Here is a 17254-nt window from a genome sequence, read left to right on the forward strand (position 1 = left end):
TTGCTGCTGGCTGGGGCTCCTGCTCTCTGGCACTCTGCTGCTGTTCCTGGCACCATCTCCATGCCAGCTGAGCTCCGCAGGGCTGGAAAGGTGTGTTGGCAGGGAGCAGTCCCCTGTCCACACCGACACCCTGCTGAAATTAAAATAGAAAAGAGAACAGGTTTCTGCTTTGCAAATAACTTGTAGGTTTCCAGAAGCTATGTGTGCCTTCCTGGTTATCTGTGTTGCCATAGAGATACCCATGGGACAACCAAGCGCTGTACATGCCAGTCACGCCTGGGCCGCCAGAGACCAGAGGGCAGAGCCTCCAAAATCAAGCAGCTGAATAAACAGTGGTTTATCTCAAGCTTGTATGGAGAGGGCGAGAGGCAGCAGTCACGTATTGCAGCAGGAAAAGTTCCCCGTGGGTGTGAGGAACATGCTCCACGGGAGAGCAGCTGTGCAGTTTCCAGTCCCGGAGGCCACTCCATTGGCTGGAAAAGCTTGGGTGACCTGATCCAGCACTGAGGCTGTGCTTTAGCAGAAGATTGGCATCAGTATGGCCCCTTCCAGCCCAAGTTATTCTATAGTTCACTGTGTGAAGGGAAAGTTAATAGCAATGTGAAAGTGATCTGCATCTTGTAATTGCAAGTGGTTATGAGCCTGATTAGGTTCTTAAAAAGTTATGACAACTTCAGGAGCAAAGTCATGAAGTCAAATTCTTTTTAAGTGGGGAGGAAACGAATTAACATTGCTCCGCCTTTTTTTTTCTTTTCCTATGTAGTAGTGAAAGAGTTTGCCTTCTCAACTTAAGGTCAGACTCTGACCAGAGAAAACCTTTGTGAGCTGTGGTGGGAAACTGCTCTAAGTGGTTTAGTACTGTATTCAAATCTGCATTTTATCTCTCTCTGATTATGCTGGTGGCCATGGGTCAGCCTCAGAATTTACTTGAACTAAGGAGTGATCAGCAGGTTCAAAACTATAAAGTGCTGGTATTAGAAATGTATATATACATATGCAAATGAAATCAGTGTTGTAACCAATGTTTTTCCTCTGGTTTTTGATGTAAACAAATGAAAAAGAAGTAAAAGAATTTTTTAACTTTTCAGTTAACCACTCATTTTTGCTTCCAAAAATTACCACCTTATCAGAAGTAAATTGTTTGTTTAAGTGACTTAGATATTTTTCTTTGTTAACCCTTCCTGCCTGATGTTCAGACCACATGCATTTTCGCTGTTGTTAATGTTAAGATGTTTTTAATGTTAATAATGTTTTTGCTCCCCCAGGGCTTGTTTTTATCACATTACAGCTCTTAGTTATATATGTGCACTTTGTGAGGGATGATGCTCTGGACTTTGTGTATTTATTTGGTTTTGGTTTATAGTCATTCTCCTTTGGACAGTTGCAAAGCATATTTGCTATCAGTGGTGCCATCACCTCGCACCTATAAACATGACAGCGCATGACAGCTGGTACAATCAAGTCCTGAAGGGTTGGGTGTCCGTAGTACAGGTTGAAAGAGGATGGATGTGGTGTCAGAATAAATTGTTAGCTGGATAGTCCTATGGGGTTTGTGTGGTAGCAGCAGGGTCAGGAAGGGGTGAGTGAGAGTGGCATCTTGGGGCAGAGGAAGGCAAAGAGAGGAGGAAGAACAGCAGCAAAGTGGTTGCAGAGCTGTCCCAGGCAGCCAGACCTCCTTTGGCCGGGAGGTCTGTCCTGTCAGGGTGCATGGCTGCAACCACAGACAGTTTCATTTGTTAATGTGAACCAGTGGAAAGGTAGCTGTCTGCATATTTCTTCATGGTGTGGGCTGCAACCTAAAACAAATGCATAAAAAATTTCAAGTGAAACAACCACTGTGAAAATTGTAGTACTATTTCTGTAGTGCTTTGTGGTCTGATGATGTGTGGCACTGACAAAGCAAATTATATGCCAGTGGGTGCCAGGTTAATCTGAGCATCTTTGGTACTAACTTAGGTGATTTTGCTCTAATTTTCCCTTTTGCTGACACTTCGCTGTAGCGAAAAGCCATGCCAGAGCTTTGTGCAAGTCAGGCAGAGCTTTGGCCCTGGGTCCTTGATTTTTAGAATGGGAGCAAAGGTCCTAAAGAGTATGAAACTTCCACTTGGTTGATCAAACTGGTCCTCACAAAGTGCTGACACCAGTGCCTCATAGGAGGGTAGATGAAACGGGCAGACCATAGACGTGAGTATCAAAATTTATCTTGCTTTAAATTTGTATCGATTGGTATTGTAATTGGGAGATGCATAATTGCAGTTGATTGTCCCAATTTTAAAAGAATTTTGAGTTAGCAAACAAGTAAAGAACGGATGAAACATTGCAAATTTAAAGTAGAGAATTCCTCAGTCAGATCCTCTGGTTTTGCTCTGTTGGTACTTTTTTGTGGTAAACATGTGCAGTAATAAATGTTTTCCTAAAAAACATACTCAATGTCATAGAATATTTAAGTATTCCAATTATTTGATGAGATTTAGATTCCAGTTCTACAGTTCCCTGTAGGTAACTCCTTATGTAAAGGTAATTCCATTTACTCTGTGGGTATAAACTGTTTCAACAGGTTTCTAATATCAGGAATCTTGGGAGGTTTCTTTGAAGACAACTTCTGCTGGAAGAATGGCATCATCTTCTCTACAGATCTGTGCATTGCTGCTGACTTTAGCAGGATTCACCACTTTACTTGTTACTACCATGTCCAACAGATGGAAAGTTTTGGACACTGCGACAGAGCTGGTCACTGCAGACTGGGTTTCTGAAGGTCTTTGGATGGACTGTGCAGCAACTGCTCTTGGATCAGTAGAGTGCAAGAAATTTCTGTACATGTTGAGTTCAGACAGTAAGTGTGCATGGCATGTTTATAAAATCCAGGGATGTAGTTTTGTTCCTTGTTTCTGGACAGCATGTTAGCGCAGTGGAGTGGCACATAGTGCAGTTGTCACAGAAGGTCTGGTGTGGACAAATCCTGTAGTGGCTGCAGACAGGTTAAAGGGCCCCTGTGAAACCTGTATCCTTCAACCTGCAATTCAGCTCAGTCACTGCTGTGGCTTTGTTGCCATCTCTGTTGTGTTGACAGAGAGATATAAGTGATATACAACAAATCTAAGATTTTTTTTTAAAATTGTTTTGGAAGAAATAGTGTTCTTTCACTCAGCCTAATGCTTAAATACAAGCAGATCATAGTTCAATGAGCACTGGTGTTTGTTTATGCTTTGGTGTGAGACAAATAGATAATCCAGAACTTGTTGGATACTTTGTGCTAAACCTGTGTATTTGTTCTGGAATTTCCCAGAGGCTGGTTTAGATTAAAATACATCTGTGCCACTGGTGCTTTTGTGTTTTCTAGGGTAGACCATACTAGCAGGGTAGCTTGTCTCTAACTAGAAAGAGAAGAAATGTCTCTGTAGGGACTGAAAAGTATTTGTTTGAATTGTTCTAAATTCTAAAGACATCTTTCTTTAAATACCATTTTTACGGTAAAGGACTGTGAGGAACTAACACTGAAGATCTTTCCTCAAAAAAGTGAGTGTAGAAATACTAACAGTGCAGCCTGGTATTTTGTTAAGCTTTCTCTTTTAAACAGAATCTTCTGTTTATTCCTTTACAACTTTCAGTTTTGTGCAGTCACTTTATGCGTGATGTTAATGAAATAATTTCTTCCAGTCTTCCCTGCTTTATAGATCCCTGATTATTGTCATTACTGTTTGTCTGGACTCTTTCCAGCTGATTTATTCTTGATGCACAGTGGTCAAAACTTCAAAATACCATGTCTCACAGACTAAGAACCTTGTTTTTCTTGACACAGATATGGACTTTCCTGGAGTCAGAGCTGCCTGAGACAGATCTCTAAAGTTTGAGAGTTTAACTCTCAAGAGTGAACTCTCAAGATTCAGCACATTTGTGGTTCTTCCACAGGATCCTGGCTTTGATGGCCTTTTGCCTTCTTATCAATGGTGCCACTTTAAGAATAAGTATCAACATCCTGTAATGAGGCCAGAATCTGTAGCCTCAAAAGAAGGCTAATCATATACTTCTAAGGATTTTAAAAACACTACTCATTGCATCAGAGGCAATGTCAGCTTTTCATACAATCTTGGTATCCATTCTGCTCCTCTCTAGGGCTTCCTCTATGTAAACAGCAGGATGCCTAAGTTTCATTTAGAAACTTAAGTATGATTTATGGAAATTAGAGTGATGAGACGGGGCCAGCAATCCTTCAGTTCTCGTAGTGAGATGGCATGGATGCTTACGATGGTGTGGCAGCTCTGCCTTGACTTGTGTAACAGGGAGAAGCAGCTGTTACAGCCCTGTTATGGAGACAAGCGGAGTCAATGTAGGGATGCAGGACAGCCTCCTTTTTTTTTTTTAGTGAAGTTTCACTACACCCAACATGGAAAGAAAATATTCCCCAGGAAGAGAAGAGTTCCTGGTGAACTGCAGCAGTCACCTCCTAGGGATTCTCTTCCCTCCCTTCCAGTGGCCTCCATAATTGGAAGACTGGACCCCTGCTTGGCAGGGGTCAGTGGATCATCTTCAACTATTCAAAGAACTGCATGTCCCCTAAAATCAGCACAGGTTCCTCATGCCAAGGCACATCATGTGGTGCTTGCGGAGTAATTGTCATCTGTTGCAGGGCTGTTTCTCTGCTTGCTGTGCTCAGTCAGCATTCCTGGGTCTTGAAAGTGAGGTGCAGCTCATGTTGATCAAGCACTCAGGTTTTTCATATTGTCAGTACTTTTTCCCCAGTTGTATTGGGTAATCTGATTAAAAAAACTACTATTTCTGCCTGTAAGCTCTCTCTCAACCATATTACACACAAATGTGCTCTGTTGGGATAATACCAGAGGGATTAGGAGCAATTTCTCTCCTTGGTCATATGTTGCTATGATCGTATATGGTCATACCTTGGCATGTCTATGTAAGCATTTTACTTAGGAGTGCACTTTTATAATGAATTTTCCATTTACTGCACCTGGTCTGGTTTGTGGTCTTGGAACATGCAAATTGGTTTCCTTGTGGATGAGGCAAAGCAGGGGAACGTGCTCCAGGAGCGCAGTTCCAAAATTCAGCCATTGACAGCATTCAGTTCACCTGACCGGGTTAGAGCGAGCCCGAAGGCAAACTCCCAAGCTGTGGAAGGTGTGGATGTGAAGCTGTCAGCACCAACTCTTGTTTGCTGCTGATCCAGAGCCTCCTGCAGAGTAGCACTGGCTGTTCTGCCCATTGCTCACCAAACCACAGTTTATGAAATTTAGCGAAGAATTGCCCTATGTTCTTTAACACATTGAAGGGTGACTTCCTGAAGGGAATGAGTAAAATTCCTGGTGCCCTATAAGAAAAGCTCATGCATTGTAATATGCAGTATAATCTTTTCTGTTTATATGTGTGCTTTATGACTGCTTATTGAAATAGATTCTTAATTAGGAAGAGATTTTTTTTAACACTATATTCTTCAATTTTTTATTTTTATCACTGGCAGCAGTATAACATCTGGTGACACTTGATTCAAGATCCCAACTAATCTCAGCTTTGAAAGCACTGTCAGCAGAAGTGATCGCTGAGGTCATCAGCATAGTCGCCAGTGTATGGATAAATTAATTTGAAACTCTTGAAGGGCTTTTAATGGGATGAACATACTCCAGGGTACTGGTACAGTGTGTTCATTTTACTATACCATCATTTTTCAAATTGCAGTGACTTAGCAGAAGAAGAGAATTTTGTAACAGTCACCCAAGAAGACAAATTCTTACCGCACACTATCTGGTTTCCTTAAAAGATTGCAAGTTCAGACCTGCACAGGATCACAGGATTTGTGCTGCCAGATATAGTCTTGTTTAAATCAGTGGCAATGATCCTCTAGGTTGCCAAGGGAGCAAAAAAGTCACAGTGGCACCGTAATATCCTTTTGCAGCTGAACTTACCAACCTACGGCATCAGTTCAAAGTGGACAGTGAATTTTGAAAAAAAACCAAATACCTGTTATGGGCAAGTTGTGACTCTCTCAAAGGCTAATCTTTCTAGTAGTGCTTATGTAAATGCTGTGAATCTGTTACCATGTTGCATCATAGCAGAATTATTTTATGAAGAAACTCTGACTCCATTTCCTGGAGATAAGAGCAGGTTATCACTGCAAGAGATGGTTAACCTTGTTTGGATACCTTAAAGTATTAACATTAGTGGTGATGTGAATTGTGTCTATGATTCTGTCTAGCTGAGAGCAGTAGCAACTAAACCAAGTTTAACATCTTGTTTGCCTAGAATAGCTTTTTTTTTTAATACTAAGATATTCTAGCAAGCAGATACAATTGGCTGATATGTATTATTTTTCCTATAGCTGTTTTTCTTCATCATTTTATTCCTTTTGAGATAGGTCTCTCACACTCGCTCCTTCATTTCCTTATATTTAATTTCCATGACATGTACATTATTACAGTGTAATGCATTGTACAATTGTACAGTGTAAATGGCACTATTTTTAAGACTGAATGTATTTAACTATAGATCAATAGACAGTAAAATATTAATGGAAACCACTTATCCACAAACTTAACCTTCCTGAAGGAAGCTGGCAGTACTATTGTTACAGATTACTTATGACCATAACTCAAAAAAATGTGCTAAATTTTCTAGCAACAGAATAAAGCTTCTGTTCTCAAGCTTTTCTATGTTTGAGTCCTCAAGCAAATAACACAGTAAAGTTTTTTGAGATCAATAATAAAATTACAAACAATTTTAATCTAGTGTAAAATCTAGTTGACTTCAGAGAAAATAAAATATTTGCCGCATACTGTCACTCTTATTAGGTATTTTGTAGATATACTGACTGGACTTTCTAGGCTGAGAAAAAGAAGAGGCTCATTTTTCACTTCCTATTAGAAAAAGAATTAATATTGTCATTTTTTTTTACACGCTAATATCTTTATTATGAACTGCTCCCACTTCTTATTGTCATGCCCAGCAAGCCTTATCTCTGGGGTTGAGCAAAGAGCAAAGGTAGACTCATTTTGGAGTGAAACGCAGAGATAAAACACCAAGGAGGCTTCTGAAAGGCTTCACTTGGTTGTAATCTAATTATAAGGATACTTAACTGTTACTACTCACAAGCATGACTGCTGCCTTGGAAATTGTTGGTCTTCTCTTGTGCTTGGGTGGGTTGGCAGTTATTGGAGCTACTTTGCCAAATAATTACTGGAAAGTCTCCAGTATACATGGTAGTGTGATCACAACGTCTACGTTCTATGAAAACCTGTGGAAGAGCTGTGTAGAAGACAGCACTGGAGTATCCAACTGCAAGGAATTTGACTCTTTGCTTAAACTGCCTGGTATGTGACTTTGCGCAGCCTTGTTCATATTGCTTAAAAGTTTATTGGCAAAAAGGACTATGGCTTTTGTTTTGGTGATCTGGTAGTGCTTGAAAATAACTGACCAAGAAGGACTTTGTGGGTTGAAGTAATAAAAATCTCTTAAGCAGCAGAATGTGTCAGGCATTTTAGGAGAGGCTATAAAATACGGCAAATGAAGTCGGTTGATCAAGCGTTTATTTTAATAGGCATTTTAAGTATGGTGTAATCTCTTCTCTAGCATCTTGTGGGAGGAATTAGTAGGAGACATTTTTTAATTGTTTATTTATTTTGAATTATTGTATAGGCCTTCTTTTGAAATACTTCATAGCTAATGTACTGCAGCTGGAGTTTTTTCATATAGCAGGAAATACTATTTACAGCTGAGAAGTGGTAGTGGGTTTTGTGCATTGAGACTGAAAATTGTAGGCAATCCAAGAAATACAGTAAGTATATGTTATACATATTATAACGTTATAAGTTATACAAGGAGTATATGTTATAAATTAATATACCTGTCAGGGCTTGTTAACTAATGTCTTTTGGGATGTGGTTCTAAATATCAAGAAATTTAAATCTGCTGGTTCCTGTCCTCTGTATCAGTCTTCAGCAGAATTGTGGATTGTCCTCAAATGTCCCACTAAGGCAATATTCTGTGGATAGTAAGCATGTTTATAGATAGTGAAGCTATTTTTTATTAATCTTGAATAATTCAGTATGTAGATACTTATCCAGAATAAAAATGCCTTCTTTCTAGTTGAATATACCCTGGGAGGTGGTTAAACTAAATAGGTAGGAGGATACTCCTAATCTGAAGAATGTGTACTATAGGATTAGTGGGAATGAGGTATTAATTCACTTTCTCTCTCAGTCTGAAATAAAGGGATGTTGTTGACCAGCTCTGACACTAGCATAGCAATTCTCTGAAGCTGTCTGTGTACAGTATTTAGGCAATAATCTATTATTTTCATTTTTCAGTCTTATCTAACAACTGCTTTTACAGTACATGTGTGTATTAAGAGGCACATAACCCTTTTTAAACTTCTTAGAGTAAGTAATAGCCGGATCATATCCATGGGACATTATCCTCTGCAGAGCGTTTCTGTCAGTGTGCGCTGGCGGTGCTGGGTGAACAGCTGGGCTCCAGGATCCCAGAGGTCTTTGCCAGCCTTAATGATTCTGGGATTTTATTTGGTTCTTGTAAAAAACAGTTCAAGGGCTGGTTTGCCACTGACTGCAGGCGGCATCTTGTCAGTGATGGATTGACATGAGGTGCTGCCTCTGAGAGGGTGTGCAGATGTGGGCAGTGGGGCTGCAGGGCAGCATCATGGAGCTGCCCAGGAAAAAGTGGCTTTCAAAGAAACTGGCGGGGGTCAGAAAAGAGCATCGCGATGTGCTAAAGCCGAAGAGAACAAAAGGCAAAGCAACAGGAGGGCTCCTAAAGAACTGCAGATAACAACATGGAGTCAGCAGGAAGGAAAAAATAAATGGGGCCAGACAGAACGTAAATGACTGGGCCAGGCCCTGAAGTGAATTTGATCTATTGAAAAGGAGATCGGTTCTGTGGTTGAGAAGACAGCAGTGTATTTGAGGGACATAGGCAGGGGAAAGGGAAAAACAACTTGCAAAATTGTAGAGAAAAAACATTTTTAGAAAGGAAAACTGAAAAAAAGAAGTTAGAAGACACTGAATTGTGTTAAAAGTGGAAAAGGACAGCTGGGCAAAGCAGGAAAGAGGAAGAAAATGGGCTTGGTAATAATGAGGACCGAGTAAACAGTGGGACTTCTAAGAAATGTCTATAGTACTGGCAGATGTGAGCAAAGGCAGACTAAAAATTATCATTATCAGTTTAGGCGTGGTTCAAGTTGCTGTTTAAAACTTAGCCGAAACTGTTGCTAAGATGTCAGGGATTGGTGGGAGGGGAAGAGAAAAAACAAAAGTGTCTTTGTTACCTCTCATCAAAAGGATCATAAAGATTTTCCACGGAGGTTTCCTTATTGGCAACTGAGCTATGTGGAATACCTCTGATTTTTCATTTATATATGGAAAATATCAGACTTGGTTCTTTTAGACAGATTTAACACTTTTGAGTTCAGTAAGCCATTAGTCTAACTCACAAACATTTGAAGTGAGGATCTTTTTAAAAGCAATATTGTACGATTGAAACCATGACTGGCTACTCTGTCTAGCTAGCACTATCTATCTAGTCACAACTAAGTCAAACATTTGATAGATCTGTTTGCCAAATGCTTTTCATACTCTTTTTTTTTTTTCTTTCTTCTTTTTCATGTTCCATAATTGTTTCTTCCAATGATAGGTTTTGGGCATAATCTCTTACAATCAGTACTGACTAATAAAATGAACTGCCTTTGTATCTTGTCGAATAAGCTAATTTTAAAAATAAACACAACAACAAATTGAGCTTTCTTAACTGTGAAGCAAGGCCCTCAGTTAAGGCTGTTGAGGTTATTGTATTGTAGTACAATGGTATGAAATTTCTACTGTTAAAATAATACAGCCATTGGCTTGCAAGCAGTTAGCCTGAGGATATGCTTGTGTGTCCTGGAAAGATGGGGAGTCCCATCTAACACTGCAGGACCTGAAATGTAAGTTGTTGGACCCTGCTATGGGTGATTCCTGGTGCCGTGGTGTAAGACCCCAAACTAGAAAGCAGCATTGTTGAGTGCTTGTCCTAACAGTACCTTCTGCAGGCAAAAACTTTGAGGCATTAATGGTATTTTGAGAGGTATTTTCACTTTTTTTACTCTCTGTATTTTTTCCATAAAATTTTTAAAATTAGTGCTTAATGAAGCATTAATTTCTCAAGTGATTTTATCCTTTAATATCCTTTAATTTATTTCACGACTGCTTATTACTATTTTTGATAACTCTCAAGCTTGCAGGGTCAATACTCTTAAGCCACATTAGGCAATACAGCCCACTGAGTCAGTGTGTGAATATCACTTTGCCTCCTGTTTCTCTCTTTGATTTTTGTTGTTTGGAGAGTTACGGGCTCACTCTGCTACAGACCTGGCCAGCAGGTTATCATGGAAGACTGGGGAGGTGATCAGGGAGCAAGAGGAATGTTGGCATCAACAAAGCCAGTGTCCAGTTGCAGTCCAGTTCTGATCCTTCTGATGTGTGGTTAGAATTTTAGAGTCATTTAGGTTGGAAAAGAACTTTAAGATCATCAAGTCCAACAAAGTTAGCAGTTGTGACCTGCCAGATTGGTGACGCTTGGCATGTTTATCTCACAACAAAGGTGCCGAAATGCCACTCGAGCTGGAACCTGCCAAGTGCACAATGCCATTTTAGAGGAGACCGAAGTCTCTGTTTGATCTTTCTTCTTAGGCTGATTAATAATCTTGTCTAGGTTTTTGTGCAATTGATACCTAAATGTGAAGACTGTGACCTTAAGCAATACAGACTTGTCAGCATACCAAATTCCCTAACGTGCCCACGGGAGCTGTAAGCTCTCCACAGGAGTATGTCTTAGGGAGGAGAGGAGTGCTACAGCTCTTGGACCCACTTGCCTCCTGTTTGTTACACTGATTCAGAGTTTGAAGTGAACTGCTAACTCAAGCACATTCTTTCCTATCTCTCCCTGGAAGCAGCAAAACTGGTACATTTTTCCAGTTCCTCTGTAATGCCTGAGCCCCACACACCTTGGCTAGTTCAACTGCTGAAATCTGATTTACTTGAAGGCTGAACGCGCTCAGGTTTGGAGGCTTCTATGAACCATATGACAAAGTTGGACAAGATTCACTTATTTTATTACTGCACCTGTTGATTTTGTCAGTCCTTCTAATCATTTTTACTTTTTCAGCACAAGATCAATGTCATTTTTGTATAGATCCTGATTTGTTTTCTCTTTTTCTGTGTTAGCTCATATTCAGGCATGCCGTGCCTTGATGATTACTTCCATCCTTCTGGGATTCCTAGCTACAGTAGTCTCACTCTTTGGTTTGAAGTGCACAAACATTGGGTTGAGCGATGAGGATGGAAAAATGAAGTTTGCTGTCACAGGAGGATTTCTTTTCATTTTAGGAGGTAATATCAAGGCTGAAATGAGAATGCTATCAGTACTTTGTGTTGCTTTCACAGCCAGATTAAATGAAATTAACTTGTTCTTAGTTTAAAGCTGGTACAACCATTAAAGGAATCACTCACCTGTGTGCTTTTTAAACTTTTTCGTGTAGGTCTCTGCTCCATGGTGGCTGTTTCTTGGTATGCTGCAATCATTACTGCTCAGTTTTTTGACCCACTGTATGCTGGAACCAAGTAAGTTAATGGATCTGTCGTACCAAACTCCATCATGTGTTAGAAACTTGCACTAATCCCAGCTGCTCCAGAGTCTCAGAACCTGGATGGATACCATTATACAGTCTTGCAGGAGGAAAAAAATTGTCTTCGGGGAATCTTTTTACCTCAGAGATGTTGGTGGGGAGAGAGGAGAGTTGTCTTCTGGAAGAGTTAGTAAACGTGAGGAATATTAACCCCACATCCATGCGGGTTTTGTACTATGTTTACATTTTCTTTTGAGACTCAATTAAGTGCACATCTCAAGACAAAGAAAAAAAGGTACAAGTCCTAATTTTCTTCAGCATTTAGACCAAAAGAGGTACAAAATTCTAGATATGGCTAGGATAAATTGCCTCACATATACAAGCATGGGAAAACTGTCCAGAAAGCAGCTTGAGCTGTGTAATGGTGACCTGCAGAGAAATGTACTGCTTGTCTATGTATTGTCTCAACATTTGTTTGCCTTATGAATAAAATGAGGCAAAATTTGGGGGACTGTCAGCTAGTACAGTTGCACACAAACAAGTTTCAAGGTATAAAAGCCCTTACTCTTGTCTGATGTAAAAGCAATGGTTGTCAAAACCAAATGGCAGCTTATGGCACTTTATCAAGGTGCCCTTGTAAAGGAACAAGGGTAGAGGTCACCAGTCCTCTCCTTCAGAGAAGGGGAAAAGGAGATGGAAACATACTGTGGAACATGAGACCTCTATAATTTGTTAGTACCTCTGTCTAGTATATAATTCATAGATCAGTAAACTATAAATCTCTAGTTGCTAGGATCATATTTGAAGTGTTTTGTAATTTTCCACCTGGGAATCAGTTCAGAAAAGTCAGAGGTGAAGTGCTTTGTGATGAATCAAAGTACTTTAAGCAATTGCTTTAGTTGTTTGTCAGTTTTCCCGGTGTTTTCAATGAAGCACTTACAAAGAAATTGCACTTGTGCACTTACTTGTTGTTTTATATCCTCTTCAGAGAACTATATGAAGGGTAATAAATACATTAGGGAACTGAAAAAAAAATGTTGATAAGGAATTTCAGTTAGTGGGATAGTTAGTGAGTTTTATAGTTATCTGCTATAGCTTTTGGGCTTCAACATCAATGACTGTTAATCAGTTACCAGATTGTTTGCATTCAGTAGCTGAAGAAATCTTTTTTTTTAATATCCAAACTTCATGTTTAAGCTATTGATTCTCTGAGCGGTTCTTGGTGAATTAACTTTGGTCACTGGTAAAGCCAGACATGGACTCTGAGAGACAGCTAAATTCAATTGCAGGCCAGTATTAATCTTCACTCTTAAGAGACTGGGAAATCCAGTTTTTCAGATAGCATTTTTTTTTGTCTGACTTCAGCAAACTAGTGAAGTTAACCTCTGCTAATTCTTAGGGGAGTTTCTCATACAGTTGTGAAGGCAACCTAAGTTCTCCTGCAGATCCCTTCTATATACTTTCCTTGGGGATGGCATCTACAGCATTCCTGTCTGTAGTTTACTGGTGAGCAGAGACTATTTCAGACACTGGGCAACGCTCCCTGGCTGTTCCTGTATTCCTTCAGCAGCTTGCACTGCTTTTTTTTTTTGAGATAGTGACTATCTCCCCACCGTGTGTTTAGAAAGCACCTAAACCAGTGGAGACCTTGCAGCTCCAACGTGCAATGAGAACATGGAGAGCAGGGAACGTCTGTGAACCTCCGAAGCCCTCCTGTTAGCAATGAACTCTGGAGTCAGAAGCTTCAACACTTTTAAATGATGATTTTGTGTTTACAAGTGGAAAGAAAACACAAATCTCCGGTTGTAGTGTACTTTCAATACAGTTCATAACACTTATTTTACCCTTATAGTGGGTACCTCAGACTACAGAGGTACAGGTGTATTGTGCCTATAGTCTTCAAATACAAAACTTGTTTTCCTCTTTTTGTGAAACTCCTGCCAGACTCTTCCAGACTCACGTGTGTCTAGTCTTTGGGACAAATTCATTATTAATTAATTTTTTGGACTGGACTGGGGGGTTTCCTGAAAGGTATAGTTTTGCACAGCAAAATGGGGAACTATTCTTTTTCACCCTGGGACACTCATACATGGATTTCAGCCATACAACCACAGAGGGTGCCAAATATTCTTTAGGATACCTAAGTTTGAAAACTAGCCCTATACAAACAGCTACTTGTAGGTCACCTAGCATCATGCCCATAGAAAACTGATTCCTATGGTTAGCCTTTTCTCAGGACAGACAGTAAGGTCTGATTCATTCCGTTTCACAAAATTGCTTCAGTGGCACAGCCAATAAAAGGGAAAAATAAGTGTTGTGGATGGCACAGAAGGTATGTTATTATTATTTATTATCAACAATTTGTTAAATATATGCAATTATTTATTGCTACTTATCTTAATGTAGCTTCACGCTTTCTGTACTATCACTAGTTTAGCAGAGCACTTAAATATACAAGTAAGAGTTTTACTGAGCAGACACGAAGCCAGGTCTATTCTCTGTTCTCTGCTGATGTACTTTCAGTTGGCTGATTTCTATGCGGACTAGAATTTGTTTCTTTGCATGATTTGTGAACCTTATGGCTCAGCCTAAAATAATGGCTTTGTGATCCTGTTATAAGCTGTTTCCATAAAATCTTTCATGTTTCAGGTATGAACTGGGAGAAGCTCTATACTTAGGCTGGACTGGTTCTATTCTTTATATCCTTGGTGGGATCTTACTGACCTGTTCATGCAAAGGGAAGGAAAAACAGAATTACAGGTAATCTTGGGTTTGTCAGTCGAAACAGTAGCTGTAAATTACTGTGCACTTTTCTCCCTCTCTCTCTCTCACCCTCTTGTATAAATATGTAGCCATATACAGTACAGCAGTACTATGGGCTGTCACAGACTTGTGATGGCAGGGGATGCTACACCAAACACTTGCACAGTATACTTGTTGATACTTCACCATCAGTAGTCCCTATAACTTGTGTTTGGTATTTCTGGGTACTGCTTATATTTCTAAGTGAAAATGTGCAGTGAAAGAGTGAACTGTCTATTGGCAAAAGTATTTCAAAGAATATAGTGTATTTTAATCCAGTTTCTCTACAATACTCACTGTGATTAAAATATTCAACCATCATTTAATTTGTAGAAAGTGTAATGGCATTTCCTTCCCAAAGCACATCCAACTGATCATTAGAAACATGGGGTTTTTTTCTTGTTCTTTATGGAAATGTCTTGTTGCAGAAAAGTCTCAGCAGAAAAGCTGAGACTTCTGGCCTCAATATTTAATCTTCCCTGGACTTTTTTTCAATCTTAAATTATTGACACAAACAGAAGGTCCCTTTCTGAAGAAGAGGGATGAGATTGCAAAAATAGCAAAGGTTCATGTCTACTCAGAAGAACTCAAATGGCTTGGAGGTTGTACTGGCTAAGCTTGAGAGGCTGATAACATGGAAGGAGGAAGCATGCTCACTGCTGCTATATTTAATCTTTGAAGATTATGTCAAAACACATAGTAAGTGAGCGCTCCTCTGATACTCCACTGCCTAATCTGAAACCATTTCAGTTTTATGGTAATATTTCATCAGCCACATTGGACTTTAGATCTTGTTCACCGTATTTTAATACAAAGTACCGGATGTCCTGAAATGTCCTGAAAATCAGGTAGAACAGACATATGAAATAGAAGTTCAACATGACGAATGACAGCTGAAGGGATTGGCTGAAGTTACTTGTTTTTTTCTCATCATCTTGATTCCTGTATTAAAACCTGGAGCTTGCACAAGGGCATTGAGGGCTAGGTTCTCTTCTGCTTTAAGACCTTGACTGAAATGCCTTGAGGAAGAGCACAGGTGAATTAGGAATCCAGAGTGTGGTGTTGGTTATGAGAGAGATGGCTGTGCTGCCTGTAAGGGAGCCCTTGTCTTTCCACTTAGCTACCAGACCGATGAGAACAATAGACAGCTAGTTTCTGCACCTTTGTGAAGAGTGTGCTATCGAGGGGTTTGATATAGACCTAAATGAGTAACTTCCTAAGTATCTAAACTATGAACATGTGTCTAATACTTCTTATTTGTATCTTTTTTTTCCTTACTTTACAGAACGAACAAATACGGATATTCAGCAGGCCAGGCAGCTCCTCAGCCACACATGTATTCCAGGAACACTGAGACGATCATAAGCAACAAGGAGTATGTCTAAACTTCCATTTTGCATCACCTGTAACATTAGTAGGTTATGAACTCAAATAAAGAAGTGAACTACTTCCAGGGTTCCGGTTCCAAGTTGCAATCTTATCCCTTAATTTGGAGCAGTACAGGAGGAGGAGTGCTTTCCAATGTAAATAGGAATGGTTTTCAGATGTAAATAGCTTTCTACAGAAGATGTGAAGTGAAATCCTGCCACAAGAAGGTTTTCTTCGTGCTGACAAGGCTGGTAAAATTTAACCAGAGCGCAGTATGTGCTGACACTTGAGAGCAACAGTTTCCATTTCAGCTGACTCAAACATGTGGAACTGAGAGCTGTGTTTGACTGCGAGTGCATGTGCCTCACAGTTAAAAACGTATTGTGTTTTCATTAATGTTTAGCTTCCTACTTTTGTTTAGCAGCTTTAGCTTTTTGACAGGAAATAAACTTTATTCCATGGATTGACTGGAACAGATTTTTTGATGAGTGGTATCTTGGCAATTAATAAGGATCTGATGTATTACTGCAATTCTTATTATGTATGATAGTCAAGGTTTATAAAAGCTACAATAAATTCTCTAGCAACCACTCACCTTCAAATCTGCAGATGTGCAACAAATTTCATGGTTGTAATGCAGATACCAAAAATAAATGATATGGAATGAACCAAACACAGCTGGGAGTGGAGAAAGCATCTGGTGTGAAAACGCCTTGTGGTAACTAAGAAAACAATAGCCTGAATTTTTTATTTTTATTTCTATGTTTTCAGCTTTTAAAATAATCCTATTTTAACTTTGAGCAATCTTTAACTTTGGGAACTTCTACTGCATCTGAGTTGTCTAATTCGTGCAATTCCCCAGAGGCTTTATTCTCTGTCATTGTTCCATCATTAGAATTTCTGCCTTAAACTACTCCACTGCTGGGAGCATACGTTTGCCTTGTGTGAGCACTCAGACAGATGGTGATAAGCTAATTTTATTTTATATTTATGCTTTAAGCAACATGAAATGGAATTTCACCCTGCAGGTTCATAGGTTTCATAACTTGTCCCTTTTAAATTACAGATGTATTCACACAGTTTGACAAAATACCTTGGTGTTTATCTCTAGTTCTGATGTCTTATGATAAACATATAATAGTCTGATTTAGAAGTTTCATGCAGTTTTCTTGATGTCCCAATAGATAATTTCAGAGAGCAACCAGCAAGCAGTCTTAGCAGATTTAGCCATGTTGCTTGGATGCAGGTACAACTGACTTGTAAACTGGCACATTAAGGCATGTGTTGAGCACTGGCAGATCTTGTTAGACTTAGTAAGTAAAGCTAAAAAGAGTGAGGATTACTTCTAAATTGCCAGTGTCATCTTCTTCCCCCCACTATGAACTGTTGTTTTTTAAATCATTCCTTTGGTGTTTTAGAGAATAATTTCAAAAGCTGAAAAGGCACTTAACTTGCATGCTGGGA

At 39.5% G+C, this 17254-nt stretch overlaps 1 protein-coding gene across 2 annotated transcripts; it reads left to right on the forward strand.

Moving 5' to 3' along the window:
- The first annotated feature begins 1905 nt into the window (after window positions 1-1905).
- Window positions 1906-16132, forward strand: LOC127468425 (claudin-15-like). Of its 2 annotated transcripts, XM_051781559.1 has the most exons (6): window positions 1906-2184; window positions 2558-2833; window positions 11220-11384; window positions 11534-11615; window positions 14270-14380; window positions 15708-16132. In XM_051781559.1, exons 2-6 carry the CDS (start codon window positions 2614-2616, stop codon window positions 15805-15807), a joined length of 678 nt encoding a protein of 225 aa, XP_051637519.1. In that variant the 5' UTR covers window positions 1906-2184; window positions 2558-2613; the 3' UTR covers window positions 15808-16132. The 2 variants fall into 2 exon arrangements, with proteins under 2 accessions (XP_051637519.1, XP_051637521.1); XM_051781561.1 differs by lacking the exons at window positions 1906-2184; window positions 2558-2833 and adding an exon at window positions 7000-7316.
- The last annotated feature ends 1122 nt before the right edge of the window (window positions 16133-17254 follow it).

This window comes from Manacus candei, unplaced genomic scaffold, assembly GCF_025592945.1.
Source record: "Manacus candei isolate 608988 ecotype Guabito, Panama unplaced genomic scaffold, ASM2559294v1 h1tg000015l, whole genome shotgun sequence".
NCBI classification, from domain to species: Eukaryota; Metazoa; Chordata; class Aves; order Passeriformes; family Pipridae; genus Manacus; species Manacus candei.